The sequence below is a fragment of the Bolinopsis microptera genome, chromosome 6 (assembly GCF_026151205.1).
Source record: "Bolinopsis microptera isolate Bmic1 chromosome 6, MBARI_Bmic_1.0, whole genome shotgun sequence".
NCBI lineage: Eukaryota > Metazoa > Ctenophora > Tentaculata > Lobata > Bolinopsidae > Bolinopsis > Bolinopsis microptera.
Genome location: NC_087077.1, coordinates 12,707,828 through 12,730,858, shown reverse-complemented (window position 1 = coordinate 12,730,858; position 23,031 = coordinate 12,707,828). Strand labels below are relative to the sequence as shown.

The 23,031-nt window shown below is 40.3% G+C and overlaps 3 protein-coding genes and 1 long non-coding RNA gene across 5 annotated transcripts in view; 2 read left to right on the top strand and 2 right to left on the bottom strand.

Annotated features, from left to right (window-relative positions):
- Nucleotides 1–23,031, bottom strand: part of LOC134816328 (TBC1 domain family member 16-like) — a 145,907-nt gene that overhangs the window by 88,829 nt on the left and 34,047 nt on the right. The gene's annotated exons all lie outside the window — the stretch shown is intronic.
- The window catches only part of LOC134816308 (ras GTPase-activating protein 3-like), an 89,964-nt gene continuing 77,136 nt past the window's right edge, over nt 10,204–23,031 (bottom strand). For both annotated transcript variants that reach the window (XM_063825104.1, XM_063825105.1), the window contains 7 exons: nt 22,762–22,939; nt 22,548–22,646; nt 20,555–20,690; nt 15,459–15,560; nt 14,985–15,124; nt 12,249–12,309; nt 10,204–12,000 (listed from right to left, as the gene is read on the bottom strand). In XM_063825104.1, coding sequence (XP_063681174.1) covers nt 11,967–12,000; nt 12,249–12,309; nt 14,985–15,124; nt 15,459–15,560; nt 20,555–20,690; nt 22,548–22,646; nt 22,762–22,939 — 750 coding nt within the window. In that variant the 3' untranslated portion in view covers nt 10,204–11,966. The remainder of the gene's footprint in view (nt 12,001–12,248; nt 12,310–14,984; nt 15,125–15,458; nt 15,561–20,554; nt 20,691–22,547; nt 22,647–22,761; nt 22,940–23,031) is intronic.
- Nucleotides 12,923–14,896, top strand: LOC134816802 (uncharacterized). The gene is made up of 3 exons (XM_063825796.1): nt 12,923–14,027; nt 14,349–14,497; nt 14,635–14,896. The coding sequence occupies exons 1-3, from the start codon at nt 12,923–12,925 to the stop codon at nt 14,818–14,820; spliced, it is 1,440 nt and encodes a 479-aa protein (XP_063681866.1). The 3' UTR covers nt 14,821–14,896.
- LOC134817289 (uncharacterized) lies at nt 21,386–22,493 on the top strand. The gene is made up of 3 exons (XR_010160513.1): nt 21,386–21,472; nt 21,618–21,755; nt 21,979–22,493. It is a non-coding gene; the product is annotated as an uncharacterized LOC134817289 (long non-coding RNA).

Here is a 23,031-nt window from a genome sequence, read left to right as displayed (position 1 = left end):
ATTGGCGGTATCTGACAGTTTCTTTAAACATAATGCACGGACATCATCGTCCATCACGTCAAACTCGGGATCATTAATGAAGGAAGTTATTCTGTTTGAAAGCTCCCGCCAATCTCCTTTATAGTCTAGGTCCCGTTTCTTCTTTCTTTTATCCCCATTTTCTCCAACCTCATCATCTTCTACTTCTTCATCCTCGTCTTCTGATGCTGGATAATCGCAGCATTTGTTTACATCTGCATCAGCTGGCCATATCCCAATATCACTTCCTGCAAAAATAATATCGGATTTTATATTTTGATTATTATAAGAATTGGAAGCAAAGCAATATTAGGGAAAACCTGGCAAACCCTGCGGAGATGTGATTTATGACTCTGATGGCAGAGAGTGATAACCCACTTTAACAGACAAAATTATCTTTATCTTTCCAACCCTGATAACAACCAGGGTCCACACGGATACCTCGCCTCGGAGGTCGAAGTAATACCCTGCCTTTGATATTGATAATAATATTTACTGTTGGAAACTTCATATTTTCTCTACTAGCAGGCTCCACACCTCCTACATCGACGCGGACGCACGACCATAGCACATGAACGAGTTTATAAACCTCTTGAAGAGCTGCATAGAGTCCACTAGTATTTAATATTAGCCTGTACTGGCCCAATAAAATGTGACCTCCAGATCAGTAAAATTAGGGGTGCTGGGAGAGCTGCATAGAGTCCACTAGTATTTAATATTAGCCTGTACTGGCCCAATAAAATGTGACCTCCAGATCAGTAAAATTAGGGGTGCTTGAAGAGCTGCATAGAGTCCACTAGTATTTAATATTAACCTGTACTGGCCCAATAAAATGTGACCTCCAGATCAGTAAAATTAGGGGTGCTGGAAGAGCTGCATAGAGTCCACTAGTATTTAATAATAGCCTGTACTGGCCCAATAAAATGTGACCTCCAGATCAGTAAAATTAGGGGTGCTTGAAGAGCTGCATAGAGTCCACTAGTATTTAATATTAGCCTGTACTGGCCCAATAAAATGTGACCTCCAGATCAGTAAAATTAGGGGTGCTGGAAGAGCTGCATAGAGTCCACTAGTATTTAATATTAGCCTGTACTGGCCCAATAAAATGTGACCTCCAGATCAGTAAAATTAGGGGTGCTTGAAGAGCTGCATAGAGTCCACTAGTATTTAATATTAACCTGTACTGGCCCAATAAAATGTGACCTCCAGATCAGTAAAATTAGGGGTGCTGGAAGAGCTGCATAGAGTCCACTAGTATTTAATAATAGCCTGTACTGGCCCAATAAAATGTGACCTCCAGATCAGTAAAATTAGGGGTGCTTGAAGAGCTGCATAGAGTCCACTAGTATTTAATATTAGCCTGTACTGGCCCAATAAAATGTGACCTCCAGATCAGTAAAATTAGGGGTGCTGGAAGAGCTGCATAGAGTCCACTAGTATTTAATATTAGCCTGTACTGGCCCAATAAAATGTGACCTCCAGATCAGTAAAATTAGGGGTGCTTGAAGAGCTGCATAGAGTCCACTAGTATTTAATATTAGCCTGTACTGGCCCAATAAAATGTGACCTCCAGATCAGTAAAATTAGGGGTGCTGGAAGAGCTGCATAGAGTCCACTAGTATTTAATATTAGCCTGTACTGGCCCAATAAAATGTGACCTCCAGATCAGTAAAATTAGGGGTGCTTGAAGAGCTGCATAGAGTCCACTAGTATTTAATATTAGCCCTCTACACTCGACTGTCACGTGACGAAAACGCCGTGATTTCACTGGTTAACCTGATAACGCGCCGCAGATCTCTATAAACACAAATTATTCATCGCGCGTGCAGTAAACTCAAATTAAGTCCTAATTTGTTACCGAAATTTGGCAACTATCAACATCATGACACAATTAAGTCGCATGCCCAGTAAATTGCTAATCAAATGTACGGCACTAATAATACAGTCTACACTTACAGTGTATGAATTCATGAACAAATTTATTAAGGCAGATTGGTAGAACAACGATCGTAAATGATAATTTGCATTAACAGTGGAAAGTGTTCTTAAGGGAGACTGTTGTGCAGCCATGTCGGGAGTTATAAAACACCGAACACGACATGGACATTAAAAACACTTTCCAACTACAAAAATTAACCACTAAACCAGCTTTGAGCACCATTTCTAGGTTATGAGACGGCTAAATGATGCGAATAATAAATCCTCAGAGCTCCCAGTACTCTACATTAAAAACACTTTCCAACTACAAAACTTAACCACAAAACCAGCTCTGAGCACTATTTCTAGGTTATGAGACGGCTAAATGATGCCAATTATAAATCCTCAGAGCTCCCAGTACTCTACATTAAAAACACTTTCCAACTACAAAACTCAACCACAAAACCAGCTCTGAGCACTATTTCTAGGTTATGAGACGGCTAAATGATGCCAATTATAAATCCTCAGAGCTCCCAGTGCTCTACATTAAAAACACTTTCCAACTACAAAACTTAACCACAAAGCCAGCTTTGAGCACTATTTCTAGGTTCTAAAACGACAAAACGATGCGAATTATAAATCTCCCACTGCGTAAGCCGGTAAACTAATTAACCGGCTAAAAAAGCTGAGACGGCTATTATGTATTATCGTAACGACATGATCACGGCCGTTAAATGGCTATTAGTTGACTGTTCATAACAGCTGCTCTATATTTGTGCGCTCTATCATAAGGTTGTTTCAGAGCTGCTAAACTCCGGCTAATATAACAAGCCTTTTTATATAGCCATTTAAGAAGGAAAAATACTTAGCACTTTACAACCAACAATCACTCATGTTTTAAACCTTTATAGCGAGTCGGCATATTACAATTTTACCGAAGTCAATTATTTTTACTTGAAAAGTATAAGAGTTAAGACTGCAGAATCTTTAGTATTATAAGTATAAAAAGCAGAAAAACACGCCACATGAGGTCTCAAAATATAGATAACAGTAAGATTTTTAATCTGCCTGCACGTGAGATGGGGGGAATGTTTTTTATTCTTCTTCTTTACAGGAAGTGGTAACCTGTTCTATCCCTCTAGTTCTTTTTGTTGTTACGCCACTGCTTATTGTATTTCCTGCTATCACTGGTTGTGTGTTCCGGCCCTGTTAGGGTTCTTGGACAGCCAGGACTGTTTTTCTTTGCTCCTGATAAGATATTTATGATAAGATATTTATGAAAAATAAAATAAGGAGGAAAGGAATTATTCAACGTTTCAATGTGACAACATCGTAATCAAACGTGGGATCAACAAAAATTTGACTCTCATAAATAATATTCAATTCGGATTTCAAATATAATAAGGAGCTAAATAAAGTAGTGTTTAAACTAAATTAATTGATGAGTACACCCGTCTTATTATATGCTATAGATTGAGTTATACAATATCAATATATACATGTATGCAGAATTTGATATGTATGAATCATGATCCCACCTAATTTGTGAACGGAAATTATTGCGGAATCGAAACTTTTTAAATACAGTAAAACCCCGATTTACCGCGGAGTTTGGGGGAAAGGAAACATTCGCGGTAAATCGGGGTTCGTGGTAAATCGGGGTTTTGTTTGTTTACATTATACTAATTGTATCGATGTAAATACGTTTGGTCAAAGAAGAGTCAACCTGAAATCTAAGTAAACTATAGGTAAAAATATAATATTAATCATAAGCTAAAATGTACTAATCTTTGTATTCTAAATGGGGAAAAAGAAGAAACATTGTCAGTCAGTCGAGAAAATTGTCAGTCAGGCTATATGGCAGCTTTGTAGATGTTGTGACTATGCTAGTAGTGGTCCCAGGCTTGCGACTGGAATTGCGGTGTAACAATTACATGGTAGTTCAGTACACTAATAAATATGTTGAGGATATCAACCTTAACAAGATCCTGAAATCATTCTCAGACATGCAGACTTCCTCAAGTCTCATGGAATTAAAATCAAGTCTGAGAATAGAAAGCTTCCATATCTGTATGGTACGACAAAAATGCACAAGGACCCTATTAAATTTCGATTCATTACATCTGGAAGAAATAGTTCCTTGCAGCAGTTGTCTGTAGCTGTTGGATTATGTTTGAAAACGTGTCTGAAAGTTGCTAAAAATTATTCTGGGATTAATCTTACTTCGGAATATGTATTTTAGCATGACGTGTCTGCACATCGTTTATTAATTGTAATTAAAGCAAGTCATTGAATGTTTTATCTGGCAACAGTTATAGTGTGCACTGGGTAGGAATGTGAGTGTGTACTGTGTATTTTTTGTAGCTCGCTCAATGGTGAATCTTAACGTAGGCCAATTTTATTTAGAGATATCAATTATATCATAGCCAAACTGGGGAAGGTTTTCATAGTCAACTTAAACAAGTTGTGATTACATTACATAAGCTGGCGGTTATTTTCGATTTTCTCAAGATCTAACTGATAGAATTTGAAATATTTCCTTGTGTTTGAAGTCATATCTCACGTTTGGCACATAGAAATTCGCGCAAACTTGCTCAGATTATCCGTCTTATAGACATGTGACTATCTGGAAAGTTTAAAGAAATTCTATCAGTTAGATCTTGAGATAATCGACTTTCGTCAAATATCGTACCAAAACCGCCAATTTGAGATATTTTAATGTGTTTGAAGTCATATCTCAAGTTTGGCACATAGAAATTTCAAATTTGCCCAAACTTGCTCAGATTATCCGTCTTATAGCCATGTAACTATCTGGAAAGTGTAAAGAAATTCTATCAGTCAGATCTCAAAATATATGCCTGCGTACCGTACCAATTTGTAATATTTCCTTGTGTTTGAAGTCATATCTCAAGTGTGGCACATAGAAATTCGCCCAAACTTGCTCAGATTATCCGTCTTACAGCCATGTAACTATTTTGAAAGTTTAAAAAAATTCTATCAGTTAGATCTTGAGATACTCGACTTTCGTCAAATATCGTACCGAAACCGCCAATTTGAGATATTTTAATGTGTTTGAAGTCATATTTCAAGTTTGGCTCATAAAAATTCGCCCAAACTTGCTCAGATTATCTGTCTTATAGCCATGTAACTATCTGGAAAGTTTAAAAAAATTCTATCAGTTAGATCTCAAAATATATGCCCGCGTTCCGCTAGAACGCACCAATTTGAGATATTTTCTTGTGTTTGAAGTTATATCTCAAATTTGGCATATAGAAATTCGCTCAAACTTGCTCATATTGTCTGTCTTATAGCCATGTAACTATTTGGAAACATTTTAAGAAATTCTATCAGTAAGATCTTGAGATAATCGACTTTCGTCAAATATCGTACCAAAACTGCCAATTTGAGATATTTTAATGTGTTTGAAGTCATATCTCAAGTTTGGCACATGTAAATTCGCCCAAACTTGCTCAGATTAATCGTCTTATAGCCATGTAACTATCTGGGGGGGGGGGGGGGGGGGGGAGCCAAGTAGATATTTGTAGATATTTGTAGATTAATGTAGAATGGATAATCCACGAAAAAAGTGGTTGACATTCTACAAATTTATACATTTATCTCCAAAAATTCAGTAGAATTTCTGGGCACATATTTGAGATTACATTTTTTGTAGATAAATGTAGATATTTGTAGATTATTGTCAATGGATAATTCACGAAAATTCTACAAATTCTACAAATTTATACATTTATCTCCAAAAATTCAGTAGAATTTCTGGGCACATATTTGAGATATACATTTTTTGTAGATAAATGTAGATATTTGTAGATTATTGTAATGGATAATTCACGAAACAAGTGGTGAATTAACGTATCCAAATATCTACAAAAATCTACTTGGCTCCCCCCCTTTCTGGAAAGTTTAAAGAAATTCTATCAGTTAGATCTTGAGATAATCGACTTTCGTCAAATATCGTACCAAAACCGCCAATTTGAGATATTTTAATGTGTTTGAAGTCATATCTCAAGTTTGGCACATAGAAATTTGCCCAAACTTGCTCAGATTATCCGTCTTATAGCCATGTAACTATCTGGAAAGTTTAAAGTCAGGGTCAGGATCAGGATCAGGATCAGGATCAGGGTCAGGGTCAGGGTCAGGGTCAGGGTCAGGGTCAGGGTCAGGGTCAGGGTCAGGGTCAGGGTCAGGGTCAGGGTCAGGGTCAGGGTCAGGGTCAGGGTCAGGGTCAGGGTCAGGGTCAGGGTCAGGGTCAGGGTCAGGGTCAGGGTCAGGGTCAGGGTCAGGGTCAGGGTCAGGGTCAGGGTCAGGGTCAGGGTCAGGGTCAGGGTCGGTGGATTGGGTTACGAATCTCGAGCAAGTTGCTTCCGTGTGGCCCTCCACTACCAGACGAGGATGTAACTTCCACTACAAGAAAGCCCTCCTGAAGCATGTTAAGCAGACCAACATCTGGGAGGAGTACCTGACTCCAAACTCTCCTGTTACAGACGTGAAGAAAACCAAAAGAGACTGGCGGGAACTACCTGAGCCACGTGCACCCAAATGGATCCGTTATGATGGACAACTTCAGAGAATTGTAGATGGTTACGACAACTACAGCAACCCTATGGATTTCCTCAAAGCTATCGAAAAATAAACTGTGGTAGTAAACTATGGCTCAGATCATATCTCAAATCAGGTCACAATTTCGGACAGATGTCGTTTTTTTCTGGTACCCTGATTCGGACAGATGTCGCTGTCGGACAGCTGTCGCTGTCGGACAGGAGTCGTGTTACCCAGACCGATATGCTTGCCTTCAATTACAAACCTTGCTTTAAAAATGATATTGTTATTCAAGTTAAAAGCCTTCGAAGTATTTTAATAAACTATCGCATGATATTGTATATCAATCAAATTGCAACTCTTAAGTTAACTTGTTGTTTAATTGTATTACTGAGTCATAAATGAAAACTTGTAGTACGTACCTATATGGCGGTTGATCTGCAACTTGTCCCATGCTGATGAACCTGATAATTAAAATATTTTAATTGTAGTTGACGAAATGAGAGTCTCCACTCAGTGTGTTAAAACATAATTCTTTGTCGACGTTTCGGCTACATGCCTTTGTCATAAACAGGACGTACTGAAAACTTACATAGCTGCAAAGATACAATGTTAAAATAATCTATTAATACTACGATTTCGTCAACTACAATTAAAAATAAATGATTGACCCACTCATAAGAGCAAAACTTACCTGAGGACCCCAGGCTATTATGTTCATTAACATATTGAATAAAGATTTGGCGCGGCCCAGTAAAGCAAAACAAGATTACCAATTAAAATATTTGTTGTAAATATCTATAATATTCACACTAGATTCTAGACGGCAAAGTTCGAATTGCAGTCGGAACTGCAGAGTGGAGACGTACATTTTGTTAATTTACTAAAGTAACTGGTAAAAACACTTCTATGGAAATAAAACCAGGTTATATAATAAATTTATAGTCTATTAAACTACATCGATAATAGTATATTATATGGATAACAATAATAATAATATCAGTTTCGGCTGCTCAGGTCAAAATCCGAAAACCTATCATTTTATGCAGCCTAGATTTAATGATTCAAATAAGAAGCGCAGTGTTTCTATTACTGGGCCGCGCTCAGCCTGTCATTCCGCCAAATCTTTATTCTGTTAATGAACATAATAGCCTGGGGTCCTCAGGTAATGTTTCTAAAGTAAGCAGCATTTTAGACCGTAGACTTTTACAATAGCTGGATCAGCTGGCTTAAGGAAAAACAATATATTATGCTCTTCGCATAAAAAAAACACAATTAAAACGAATGCAAAATTTGTGATTCTACTTCTAGGATCACATATCAAAAATATTTTTAAATAGGACTCAAGCAATCAGGCGTAATCTAAACTAGTTTATTGATACTTGGCTTTGCTTTATATTAAAATCTCAGCATTTTGATCCAGCGAAAAATTCTATTTGTACCTCGACTCATATGTCATACGAAACAGTACACTAGAAAATAAGGCTCAACAATTTTAACTTCTGAAGGCGGCTCTGTATCATTCTACATTCTGACAACAGTCCTTCTATGCTATGTCAACAATTTTAAAACCTATTCATTCAACTTATAGGATTTCAAGGTATTACACAAGTGGCAATGATGAATCATGGATGATAATTGATTATTGACGAAAACTCGACAAGCAAGTTTGAAACCCAAAGTAAGAAATCGGGATCAAATATGATTGACACGTAACGCGCGCGTATAACATGTGCTTATCCAATGCGAAACTAAAAGTGGTGAAAATGGAAGAATCGACTGTAGAGTGATTTAGCGCGACCGGCCGCGCACTTCGTGCGCGGCGGGTCATACAACGTATGACAAGAATTTACTTCGTCAATTAACTGAAGATTATGAATCACTGAATCACTGCAACAACCGCTACACTAGAAATTTGTCTCTGATCCCGGTATACATGTTCATAAACCGAATAGAGATTAGGCGGAATGACAGGCTGAGCGCGGCCTTGACATACGTTGCATGCCACTTTTCTGATATTGGGATACGAAACATGTATCAAGCGCGGCCCAGTAAGTCCTAGATATGAAATAGCGCGCTCACTTGTATCACGTGGTGACCCCCACGGTCGTTTCACTATAGTGAAAAGACTATAGTAAAACGACTATAGTGAAGCGCCCCCTGTAGCGACTGCCCCTGTAGCGTCTTCGACGCTACAGGGGGAGCCGCGCACTTCGTGCGCGGCGGGTCATACAACGTATGACAAGCGCTCACTAAATCATTGTAGGCATGGTTTGTGGTTCGGGCGAGCGATTTAGTAAGAGCCGCTACAACCACGGCACTAAATAAAATGACGATGTAACTGTAAGTCAAAAATTGTTGCTGTGCTTCACGAAGCAACAATTTGGAAGGGTTGGCATCGTCATTCAAAAGTGGTTAAGCAAATCGTAAATTTTTGTCATGCATGATGCACGGATTCAACTCATTTAAAAATAGTAATCGTAAATATTTTGCACTTTTTAAGTTTATCTGCGCTCTGCAAGCCTTATAAAATTAAAGCACGCCTGTTATGTCAGGGGGTTCTCTTAACGGGTGATACTCGTAAAATATCTGTTCCATATACAGGACCGTCGACGAGTCCAACTCGGCGCGCGTCCTGGTAGGTTGTAAACCTACAAGGGTTCTCTTACTAATACTAAACAATACTGGGGTAGGTCCCCAATAATGTTCCTCATCAAGATTTATTTGATACACGTTGTATATAACTATAACTATACCTCTTTTCGCGCGCGAAGATTTATGGAAAATTTCAGAGCGTGAAAAAGGAAACGAATGATCTTAATAATAATAAAACAACCAGTTTAACAAAGCAATTATCTTTGAATGATTAACTATGAAATGATCCTACGGAAGCTTGGGGTGCCGATACTTTCAGTGTCCAATTACTTCTTTGTCAACTATAAAGTAGTAAATTCTAAAATTACCCCCAATAATTTGGGTAACATAAAACTGAAAACAGAATTTGATTTTCACATGTAATTTGAACAGAGTGAAATTTTCCAACAAGAAGGGCTTCCATTAAATCGCTCGCCCAAAAAAAAAAAGAGCATATGTATGTGGAAATATGAATCATATCCAATATCAGCACCGCAATATTAATCAACAAGAAAGCTATCCCTACTACAGTTGATAGTAACTGAGTTACACACATCTTAACTTCATGAACAAGGCTGTGGAGTGAGGTGAAGATGAGGGTAGAGTCAAACGAGGTGGACAACATTTGTTGGGTAATTATGAAAAATTCTTAACTGTGACGTTTACGAATTATTATAAATTGGTCGACATCTGAGTCTGCAATACGTAACAAGTTTCAACAGCGAACTTTAAAACACATTATATCCTCTTCTGTAGAGCTAACTTAATTACAAATTAGAAGCCCATCTAAGGGCGCTCAGTCAGACTAAGTGGTGGTGCTGAGGACGAACAAATTTAAAGTCATAAGCACATGAGTGACGAATCTTGTTACATATGATAGTTGTGGAGTTGAAAAATTGCCTTATGAGTACGATTACGAATGAGGTGAATGAGTGGGAACAAATAATGTGCTTATGCCTTATGCCAGAGTTAGTGTGACTGACTGTGAGACTTCGAAGAATAGCGTTATTCAATTATTTATAATGAGTATTGTTCATGTGAGCCAGAGTGTTTGTAAATTTTAAATTTGAAGATTTTGTGAATACAAGTTGGTGTGCATGTAAATTGTAAGTTAGTGTGATTTATGATGTATGTGATTAGGATTAAATAGTTCAAATAACATGCGTGTTAAACTTATGTAATAATAAAAGTTCCAGTCGATTGTAAGACTATCATTCAGGAGCAATTCCTGATGCTCGGAAAAAACAATTTTGTTCGACCTGTAACAGCATGCACGTGCAGCGTGATGAGAAAACTCATTTGCATCGCGCAGTTTGCGCGCAGCAACGTAGCACGTGCATGGCACTAAGTGTTGAACATCACAAAGATAAATCGTCATTGCAATATATAAGGTTATTACTGTGAGCTGATCAATTAAATGCGATCATTACGAGGATAGAACAGTGATTATATTATTAAATGTCTATACAGTTGATATCAGATAGCTACAATTACACGTTATTGCTAGGGGATAATAACAAATCACTTCTAAACTCTATTAACCGGTTAAAACGTTATTAGGCGATTAATTATAAAGCAAAATCATAATTATAAGTTAATTACAATTATAACTAATTATAATTATAACTAATTATAATCAATCATAAAGCAAAATGTTACATTGTCTCTCTGTACACGGCTCTAAAAAATTTTAAGTTTATAAATTACAATATTCCGCTTAAAATAGTCAGGACAGGAATTATCAATAAAATCAGAGAGCATAAGAGGAAGGCTACATAAAATAAATTTCATCCTTGATAACGGACAGGTGAATCCCACCTATGGTTGCGACGCACAATCATTGAGTGCGCCGCAGCTCAGCGCACCTTAGAAAACACTGGTCAGTGTCACGTGCAATGATCGGGCGTCTTCAATATAGGTGGAAACACTGCAGTGATAAAGCTTCTTAACACAGCTTCCCACGTTTAAGAAACGTAAAAATACTAAAAAAATATTTTGACTCGACTTGAGCTTCAGTCTAAAAATTTCATATTTACAAATCTACAGATCAATGTACCAATTCGCACAAATTTTGAATTTATTGACAAACATATTCCTACATGAGACAATCTTGTTGATGAGAAAATAATTTAGCGGCACAGACGAGAGTAATAAAGTGAAATTAGCAGAAATAAAACCTAAAATATATTATATTTATATATCACTTACCTGAAGTAAGCAATATACATTATATTTTGAAAGGAGGATCCTAGGTGGTTGGAAAGATAACTATTTAACAAGTCATTACTATGAACTGAATTCCAGGCTCCTGATTCACTTTACTCCAATACAGCAGCACATAGCGCATAATACCAATTTCCAGCACGCTGATGCGCATTGAGCGCAAAACACACCGTCCACACGCACAGCACTGTACAGGGTGTGCTCTGGGGAAGCAGTACACGCACAGCACTGTACAGGTACAGGGTGTGCTCTGGGGAAGCAGTACACGTTGCACCCAGTGCGCACTAAACCCAGTGCGCACTGAGAGCTTTGCACTGTGCATGCTTCTAGTGCCCACTGCACCATGTAAAATGAACACATCCAGTGCGGATAAGTAAGTAGAACTGTACACAGTACAGTCCCACCCAAATCCTACGAGTTCTTCCGCACATTCCAGGCCTAAAAACAAGACTCTCAAAATCAGACGGATTCTGGCAACTTGCCAGTGTTCAGCGGAAAGCAGCTACTGAGAGAGTTATTGGGTGGGTGTGTATCGGACAGGAGCTGAAGTGACAGTTACTTAGTAACGGTTACTTAGTAACGGTCCTTGGTCTGTTTGGTGGTTTTAGGTTCTACTTTCATCCTTGTGGAAGTGGTCCCAGCGGCACATGTCTGAAATAAATAACATTGTTAATAATGATATTCCACTGTTGGGATTACATTCAAATGATATTGAACTCACTAAAAATTGTCTTATTTTAATCAAAATAAGTAAGAAAATGAACTAAAATCCATATCATAATGTAACCTATAATTTGAACAAGAAAATGTCAATTTTAAGACAACAGAATTATAGTTGCTAAGATCTAAAAAACCATGCCTATTATATGAAAAAATAAAGCTAATGCTTCTCCGTTTACCTGTTGCCAGGAGATATGCCACTATCATTCAGTTCGTAGTGTTCATGAGTCGACTGTAGATCTGTAAATTAGCAACATTAGCAACACAACATTTCGTGTTCATTAGTAACATGTGTAAGATAATCACATAATCAGTCAGTGAGTCGGGGATCTTGGAAAATATTTTACTTAAGAACAATGTGAGCGCATTTTTGCTATTACTATTCATGACAACTAAAGAATGTTTGATTTCAAAAAATGTATGTTATGTGTTAGTAATATATAATAAAGCCGGGTTAAAACAAGATATTAAAGGCAGTTTATACCAAAACGAGGGTGCAACCTAGCACTCAGTGATAGCACTCAGTGTATCACTCCACACCATGAGTGCTCGTTTATTGTTTATAATATTCGTGTTTACAAACCACCCTTCTCATGCACATTTCCCGGACTTCTGCTCCTATGTTACAGTTACTAATGGTGATGACGGAGTAAGAGTCTCATTACTATCTTTACATGGGACTCTGTGCTATCACGTGACTTTGAACTCTAGTACTGGAGACAGGATAGACAGACTATACGCGGTACAATACCTGCTATCTGAGCAGGTGTACCCTATACAATCATCCTATAACTTTGCCATCCCTGATATCCACACAGAATGTGGGTGCGCGTGCCCTAACGTGGGGCGGTATATGTGCAAAGTTATTGAGCGGGAGTGCGCGGCTGACAACAGCACGTGTGTGGTGGTGACTGAGTTGGGGCAGAGTCCTGAGGGTTGCGTAGTGGTTGGAGGCGAGGCAGTCTCCTGCTGCCGTCTTACACTGACAAGCTCATCACGTGACAATGTTACAAGTGCAGCGGAGGTTGTTGAACTTGCTGCACCCAATGAGACTCGCTACTTGTTCAATGTAACTGTCCTGGATCTAAATAAAGCTAAGCTGCTGAGAAGCGATAGAGTTTCTCTAACTCTGGTAGATAACAGCGAGCTCCTTCTAGAAGATGAGTATTTTGAGCTCGCGATAAAACGAGATAGTATCCCAGATGAGCTGATAACACCAGGCCTCTACATCAGACACCAAGGCAAAGTCTTCAAGTTCTGGGGGGATCAGATCAACAGGGTGGATGAGAGGGATCTTAACAAACTAGGCTGGTACAGAAACTCTCCAGAGACAGACTGGAGGAAGATACTAATTGACAAAGTACAGATACGGACATTTAACTGCGGGAGGAACAATGGCAAGGCAAAGATTATAGGGAGATATTTCAACGTGGAGGGAAGTGAAGGGTTGGATCTGGATAAGCACCTGGTCCCACTTGAGGATTACCATGCTACAAGAGTAGAGACAGTGGTGTTAGAGTCGGACAAGGTGGTGGTGCGAGCACTGGGTTCACACCAGGGACCAGTCAGTGTATCTCTGAGGAGTAAGAGAAACACTTTAGTGCTTAACCAAGTGTGGTTATCAGATCCTGCTAAACTGCACAGCTTCACAGCTTCTATAACGCGTGACCAGTACGGTAATAATATCCTGGACCTGACGTTGGAGGGAGCTGCTGGGGAGATTGAGGGGTATATTGAGACTAGCGGAGGGGTTAAAGAGAGATTAGCTGTCATTACTCCAGATGAATCATATCAAACTAGAGTAGGAGTTTTAACAGTGTGTGGTTCTGGCATAAGAGTTTGTCTGAACTTTATTTGTCGTGTTCCAAGCTGCAGGAGCCACCAAATGAGAGGGTTCAGTGCTCCAAACTCAAGACTCATCAGAAGAGATATGTCGAAAATTAACATGACTTACGCCGGTAGGTGAAGAGTTGCTGGTGACCTTTCCTGCTTTTATTTTTAGAAAATTTGCGTCTGTATCTGTTATAAAATAGTTCTATTGATGTTCTTAATATTAGGTGAGCTGAGCGGTGGTTAACACACTCACATGTGGACCTCGAAACTTAGGTATAAGACTGTAAGTGACAAGGGTTCAGACGACACACCACACATGTCTGGCCCTTGGAGCTGCCCCGAAAAGGCTGTAAACAAGTAGATCATCTTCTTGACCGCTTCCTTACAGAGCCGACTAAATTATTACCATTCTATCCTTGACGTTGACTAACATATTCGAATTACAGGGGTTTGGTACAGCTATGGTGACCCAAGATTATGGTTCAAAAGCGAGTTTCAGTTTGGAGAGTCTATTACGGCAATAATGTATCTGATATTTGTTGTGGTCCTGTTCCGGTTAATTGTCAAGACCTTCGCTACACCCACCGAAGAGACAGTATGTTTCCTTCAGTTAATGTTATTCTATACATGATGTATATACACAGATATGCATACTGCTTTATGTTCCTGCTTTGATAAGTGTCTGTATAGTATATGAGTAAAGCATTTGTGAGATTAAAACCCTATTTTCAGAAGAGTTACAGTGGTCAAGACCATAAGACATCACAGGTGGCTACAGGGGAAGAAGATGATATTACATTTAAGAGGAAGGTGAGGAGGAACTCACTACCCAGAAATGAGTTGTTAGAAGGGAGGATGACAAGGAGGATGGGGATATGCTTGGGACCTAGAATGAACAGACGAAGGAGTAGCTGCTAGTTAAAATACATCTTCCAAACATTTTATGAAGGAGAGTATTAAGACGGTGAAATATTGTATATGAACTGTGAGTTTATCTGACAAACTGATCCTAAATGAGTGGAGATTAAAGTATCTGGCAACCTTAAAAAACTTTCAAAAACAAGAAACATAAAATATCTTACCTTGAATAACTTTAATAAGACTATTTAGAGACTGTAGAGATTTTCTATTAAGTTCTACGTCATCCCCCGCTTTGTTATTTTGTAAGGATGTACGATAGGTTTCCATCTTATTCATGCCATCGATCAGGATCTGATACAACCTGTTGAGTTTATTGGAGTTAAGTTTACTTTTATTAAGAGTTTCAAAGTTATGTAATGTTAGTGTGAGTATAAATCATTTTGAATCGATAAGAATTAAGTGTATTCATTATTTTTGGATAGACATTTTGTCATAGTATTGTTATTGAATAAAATATGTCCCGAATGCTTCTATAACAGACAGAGGCTATACTTTCAATGACTTGACTTTAACTTTTTCGTGTTTAACCTTCATCAAAAATCAAAATAGTGTGTCAAAAATGCCGGGAAAATGTTTAATTTCTAAAGTAGGTGCAACATTTTCGTAGTTATCCCTCAACAGGAATATAGCCGTACCTTTGCAATTCCCTGTAGATGTCAATTTCGGGAATCTGTTCCTTTTCATCCGGTACAACGTGACATCCTTCTGTTTCATGAGCGGCATTCTTACTTCCACAACTGAGGAAAGAAGTGGTTTTTAGAAAATTCGAAAAAAGTTTTTCAAAAAAAGTGATCAAATTACATGAAACGTAGAGATAAACAGTTTTCAGAAAAACTATTTTTTTGATTTTATACAAGTAATCGCAATCTCCCGTCCAAAAGATGTAAGTTACTCGCTATTTTGACTACAATTTCTTTCTTTTCGGTAGTCGGGTAATGAGCCTTCTCTAGATTTCTTCTAGCTTTCTTGGTTCTTATTGGTAGCTTCCTTAGCATAATATACATTTAGGTATCAAGTTCGGTAAAGCTAATACTCCTACTTTGTTGAAGATTTCCCGGCGTGCGAAGGTGTTATATTCAAATCTTTATCACATTTGTAGCGGTGGTATTGGCTATCTGCAGCGCGAATGCCCTTTTTCTGACCCGAAAAGACTTCAAGTTGAAGTTCAACGGAGTTAAGCGGTATTGTTACCCAAACTGTGCAGCAGTTTGTGCCCCCAGAAAAGGTACCATCACAACTCATACCACTATCAACAAACAATTCATGGTAGATCTCAACATACCACCCAAAGCAGAGAGAGACCTATCTATACCAACCATGATACTTGAACGACGCTTCACGGTCACCACTCCTGGAGCTGACAACATTGGATATAGAGGCTCACTCCAAAACACCATCGACAACATCTCCAGTGAAACCATCACCTGCTACACAGACGGGTCACGCACAGACTCAGGTAGCGGGGCTGGTTATATTATCACCACAGACAACAACAACACTACACTAGATGAAAGATCATTCAAGCTTCCCGATTATTGCACCGTTTATCCAACAGAACTCACTGCCATCATCGAAGCTTGTAAATATCTATCAACTTATACAAACACACACATCATCATATGGTCAGACAGTGTCTCCTCTATTCAAGCCATATCCTCACCTTCAACGAGGAGTAGGACTACTAGAGACTGTTACGACACCCTCAATACACTCGGATCCACTAACACCTTAGAGATCAGATGGATAGCTGCACACATCGGATTGTGGGGTAATGAAAAAGCAGACGAGCTGGCCAAAAATGGTACAACCAGTGAATCCACTTTGAATTGCCCAATTCCACAATCTTACATCAAACGCCTGATCAACGACAAAGTCACAAAACTTAATCAAGAATCATGGATTACTGATGGTCCCAGACACACTAAACTGACACTTGGACATAAAAACATCAACATCATCAAAAATCTCAACACTACACTCAGTAACAACAGACAAAATTACAGAACTGCAGTGCACCTCATCACGGGACATTGCGGCCTCAACAAACACCTACACACCATTCGCAAATCAGGCACAAGTGCTTGTCCTAAATGCGGCGACGGAGAGGAGACTGTCTCACACTTTCTCGGACAGTGCCCGGCTATTGCCCAAATAAGAGGTCAATATTTCCGGGACTACTACCTCTCTGTCAATGACATATTCGACAACCAACACATCTCCACCATTGTCAACTTTACAAACCACACTAAACGCTTAGTGGTGCCAGAGGAGTTGGACCAGACAGGTGTAACATAGCGACTACTTTAACGCCGTCTTATTTCGCCTCTCTCTTCCACACTCAACCACCACTTCAGCGTTTATCTATGACACACCCCACAACACTTACCATCATCCTTGATTACACATCTTGATTCCACTGGCATCCTCCCACAGGACTGCCATACCCCAGAGGTAGGCAAAGCATTCATATGCTATCCTCTCGTGGGCCATCCAGGCCCAGCCTCTCTAAAAAAAAAAAAAATCGGCTATCTGCAGCGCGAATGCCCTTTTTCTCTCCCGAAAAGACTTCAAGTTGAAGTTCAGCGGAGTTAAGCGGTATTGTTACCCAAACTGTGCAGCAGTAGTGCAAGTGGGACTGAACAAAGCTAATGTATATCAACTTAAGTTGGGTAATCGGGTAATGAGCCTTCTTCAGATTTCTTCTGGCCCCCTTGGTTCTAATTAGTTGCTTCCTTTCTGTTTTCATCCATATTTGAGTTTGACCATCACTGGTCTTAAGGAGTCCTCTTTAGTAATCTATATCCTGTAAGTATCCATCACTTGTACATCAACTTAAGTTGGGTAATCGGGTAATGAGCCTTCTTTAGATTTCTTCGGCCCCCTTGGTTCTAATTAGTTGCTTCCTTTGTGTTCTTCCATATTTGAGTTTGACCATCACTGGTCTTAAGGAGCCCTCTTTCGTAATCTATATCCTGTAAGTAGCCATCACTTGTATATCAACTTAAGTTGGGTAATCGGGTAATGAGCCTTCTTTAGATTTCTTCTGGCCCCCTTGGTTCTAATTAGTTGCTTCCTTTGTGTTCTTCCATATTTGACTTTGACCATCACTGGTCTTATGGAGCCCTCTTTCGTAATCTATGTCCTATAAGTAGCCATCACTTGTCCAATATCCATGGTATCGCTTCTAGAATGTCAACTCCCCCTTTTGGCTGCCCTTTGATCCCATCCCGCATTCATCTTGAGTGGATCATCATGGTTTTAATGTAATACTACTGTCTTTTCGCTTCACAATATCCCTAAACATCGTCCCTGATTTTTCCCGTCGACTCTAAGCAATCTTCAAGTAATCCTACTCGTTTGCCTGACTTGTTCTCTTAACTCTGCTCCTATCCGACCCATACCGCTTTTATAGCCGACCCTCACGTATTTAAAGCTTTGTCTGGTTTGCCTTGAATCCTTTATGGCCATAACTGCGCTGAATTATGACTGAGCTCAACATTTTGTGCTTGGCCTCCCTGATCCGTTCTCATTAACTCTGTCCTGAGTCACAGTAGATTTCGAAAGATATATTGGGGGGGGGGGGGGGGGGGGGGTGTCATGTCCGTCTATGTCCGCCTATGTCCTGTCCTTTTTGGATTCTATGAGACAACGGACGTGTTTTTTGGGACATAGGCGGACACGGACGGACATTGGCGGACTCGGACGGACATTGGCGGACTCGGACGGACATTGGCGGACCCGGACGGACATGGATGGACATTGGTGGACATTAGCGGACATTGGTGGACATTAGCGGACAAACATTTTGAGGACTGAAGAGTACTGAAGAGTACTGAGGAGGATGGCTGAGAAGGATGGCTGAGGAGGATGGCTGAGGAGGATGACTGAGGAGGATGACTGAGGAGGATGACTGAGAGGGAGGAGAAGGATCAGGAAGACCCAGGAGGAGGAGGAGGAGGAGGACCCAGAAGGAGGACCTAGGAGGAGGAGGAGAACTGAGGAGGATGACTCAGGAGGAGGAGGACTCAGGAGGAGGACTGAGGAGGACTGAGGAGGACTGAGAAGGAGGAGGACTGAGGAGGATGGCTGAGGAGGATGGCTGAGGAGGATGACTGAGAGGGAGAAGGAGGAGGAGGAGGAGGAAGAGGAGGAAGAGGACTGAGGAGGAGGAGGAGAAGGACTGAGGAGGAGAAGGAGGACCCAGGAGGAGGAGGACCCAGGAGGAGGAGGACCCAGGAGGAGAACTGTTGAGGACTGATGAGGAGGACTGAGGACGAGGAGGAAGAGTATGAGGAGGACTGAGGAGGGGAGGAGGAAGAGGACTGGGGAGGATCAGGAAGACCCAGGAGGACCCAGGAGGAGGAGGACCCAGGAGGAGGAGGAGGACTGAGGAGGACTGAGGAGGACTGAGGAGGAGGACTGACGATGACTGAGAAGGAGGAGGACTGAGGAGTACTGAGGAGGATGGCTGAGGAGGATGGCTGGGGAGGATGGCTGAGGAGGATGACTGAGGAGGATGACTGAGAGGGAGGAGGACTCAGGAGGAGGACTCAGAAGGAAGAGGAGGAGGACTCAGGAGGAGGACTTAGGAGAAATGAGAAGGAGGACTGAGGAGAACTGAGGAGGAGGAGGAGGAGGAGGACTGAATAGAAGGAGGAGAAGGAGGGGGACTGGGAGAGGACTGGGGAGGAGGAGGACTGATGAGAAGGATGAGGAGGAGGACCCAGGAGGAGGAGGACTGAGGACCGAGGAGGAAGAGGAGGAGGATGAAGAGGAGGAGGAGGACCCAGGAGGAGGAGGACTGAGGAGGAGGACTGAGGAGGACTGAGGAGGATGGCTGAGGAGGATGACTGAGAGGGAAGAGGAGGAGGAGGAGGAGGAGGACTGAGGAGGACTGAGAAGGAGGAGGAGGAGGAGGAGGACTGAATAGGAGGAGGAGGAGGGGGACTGGGGGAGGACTGAGGAGGAGGATGGAGGACTGAGGAGAAGGATGAGGAGGAGGACTAAGGAGGACTGAGGAGGAAGAGGAGGAGGATGAAGATTGAAGATTGAAGAGGAGGAGGAGGACCCAGGAGGAGGACCCAGGAGGAGGACTCAGGAGGAGGAGGAGGACTGGGGAGGAGGACTGAGGACGAGGAGGAGGAGTAGGAGGAGGACTGAGGAGGGGAGGAGGAAGAGGACCGAGGAAGATCAGGAAGACCCAGGGGGAGGAGGAGGAAGAGTAGGAGGAGGAAGCATCTAAATGTTATTTCCATTTTTGTCCGTTTTTGTCCATTTTTGTCCGTTTTTGTCCGCTCTATTTTTTGTCCGTTTTGAAAATATAGGGTACCGAACGGACAAAAAACATGATCCCCCTATAACAGCAAAAATTGAACATTTTATTAAGCAATTTAGGTGTCCATTAATGTCCGCCTATGTCCGCCTATGTCTGCCTATGTCCGTCTATGTCCGCCTATGTCCGCCTATGTCCGCCTATGTCCGTCTATGTCCGCCTATGTCCGCCTATGTCCGCCTATGTCCTGTCCTTTTTGGATTCTATGAGACAAGCGGACATAGACGGACGTGACACCCCCCCTATATTGCTTCATAGCCGTTCCTTGCTTTCTCTGGTCTTTTCTTGCCTTCTTTAAGCGGTCAATGAGCCATTAGGCCTCTAAGTAGACTTTTGCTTGATACAAAATGTAGGAATAGTAAGGAATCTACAAAATGTAGGAATAGTAAGAAATCTTACCAGGTCCACTTGCTGTGAAGTAGGGCTCCAGTGTGGTACTTCTCCACTTTAGATCCACTCTCTTTACACATCTTTGTGAGACAAGTTATCCAGTCGAAGTGGTCAACAGAGTTGTTGGCTCGCAAGTATACCGTACCTGAAATCATGATATCAGTATTTCTATATTTCTAGCGGTTCGTTTGGCATGATAAACAATCTAAATATCCAGCACAATTGCCGAGAGTGATTGTTATTTAAGCTGAAGACGAACCTAGGCAGCTGATTTTTCAGCAGGTGTCCTCTTTACTAAAAGTCTTAACACTGGTTTGACTGTTTGAGCGGTGCGAGATGGGCTAAATTAATTTGAAATCGCAACAATTTGATTAGGATGCCGATTTCATGCCGAGTTCTGAGAAACTTGTTAAAATTCTCAAAAATAGGTGAAGCTAAACTAAGATAAACGAGTTAATATATTTAATAATCACATCTGTGGAAAGCTACTCAAATCATATTTTATTCCAGCCGTTTCCATTTGTTTAACTATTGACGCAGTAAAATGCGTTACTAGGACACACAGTGTGCAATACGTGGTGTGATTAGCATATCCTTCTTTTGTGGCACTGATTTGATATTTGATTAACCTACATTCTCAAATATTTAAACTGAGAATGTTCCTTTTATTTGACGTGTCTGCCATCTAATAACATGTATTATGTTCGCTTAAATGAAATGCATTAAAATGGTATTTAAATTCGTGTGTAGCTGGCTTGCTCTAACACAGTGCACAACAGATCATAATAAATATTCACCCAGTTCGTAACACTGACCGTTTAGTTAACACTCATGAACTATTCAAATTAGCAGTTAAAGATAACAGGAAATTAACGGAACACGATAACGGCGAAATGGTGAAGATGTTGATTATCTTGCTTGTGATCTGTGAGTACTGTGTAAACATTTAAAAGACACGTGAGTTTTAATCTCTCAGTGGGTATTGCGGAGGAGTGTTACTAACCTAACACCGTCAATCTCTCAGTGGGTATTGCGGAGGAGTGTTACTAACCTAACACCGTCAATCTCTCAGTAGGTTTTTCGGAGGGTCGTTACCCGTACGACACGTGTAACCCGGGGTTGGTAAACGAAGGGTGGACTTGTAACGAAGAAAATTTGTGTTGGTTTGGATGTGACAAACTTAATTTTAAGTGTTGGTCACAATGTAATGGTTAGTAACACAGTTTGAAATATTGAGAAGCTTATTGTGATAAATTTTAAATTTTTACGGATCTCTACGGTCATCCACCTGGTATAGTGTTGCAAAAAATGTTCAACCAACCAAATTATGACTTATATTATTATTATACTCACTAATCATCACTAAATTATGACTAATTACAATAAAAGTGGATAAATTATGACCAATTACGATTAACAATGACTTTTGGTAGGAGCTAGTGCGATTGCATGGGACGGGCCGGAAGGAACATGTAATACAGAGTGGCACTCAATGTGGGATATTGAGTGGTGCTGGCTGCGTGGCGCGAACACCACGTGTACTACTGACTCAGACTGCGAGGGTGTCAAATTCAACCAATGTGCTGGAGCTTGCTCTATCGCTTAGATACCAGAATATAGACTTAGTTACTGGGATATAGAGTTTTAGAGCTTAGTTACCGGGACATGTAGCTTATTTACTGTTATACATATAATTATGTATAATGTCCTAGCTAATAAAGGACGATGGGTTGAGCAAATTATTAATTATTAAGTATTTTTATTGTATCATTATAATATTTTTATATTTTCATTACCTAAATATGTGAAAATTAAGTGAAAATTTCATTTGTCAAAAAAAATAGAGCCATTCACATTTTACACACTATTCTCAACTCAGGGAACTCACCCTGTATATGTATGTATAATTATAACTTAATAAAAATATAATTCAGGACTCTGTTTTGCAGATATTGTCTAAATCATCTCATAAATTGCGCGACAAAAAGTGAGATTTTCTTACCTTTGGAATGTATAATCTGGAAAATATGGGGTACTCCGAAAGCGTCTTCGTCTACTCTGCTGACACATTTTATATCGGACCTTTTTATCGTGTACGATTCTGAATAAAAGGGCCTTATCAATATTACCAACTAGGTTTAAACAGTATGAGGCTAGATTTTTGGTTTCTGATCGAACGATTGAACACCTATTATACTAGATGTAAGTACACTGACCATCATATCTGAGACAAGTAAAGCCTTGGTCGTTGAGTCTGTATAACTTCTTTCTCTTGTTACTATAGTCCCGGCCTATAAGCCCTGCTAAACGGTATTCTACAAGCTTCCCTTCTTTGTTGTAGTTGTTGGAGGATGAGTCGTCCTTCTGTTCTGTCTTGCATACGTCCTCTAGAAACTAAAAGAAGGGCTGTTTTTAGAGGGCGCGCAAATACTTCATGTAATTACGGGCAGCAAAAGTTGTGAGGAGAAAATAAAACTGAGAGCATA

What these genes read in the sequence shown, in the direction of transcription:
- LOC134816802 (XM_063825796.1), top strand. Translation starts at nt 12,923, where the DNA reads ATGTGCAAAGTTATTGAGCGGGAGTGCGCGGCTGACAACAGCACGTGT. An exon ending in AATTAACATGACTTACGCCG is followed by an intron (nt 14,028 to 14,348) that starts GTAGGTGAAGAG and finishes TTCGAATTACAG; the next exon opens with GGGTTTGGTACAGCTATGGT. An exon ending in CTACACCCACCGAAGAGACA is followed by an intron (nt 14,498 to 14,634) that starts GTATGTTTCCTT and finishes CCCTATTTTCAG; the next exon opens with AAGAGTTACAGTGGTCAAGA.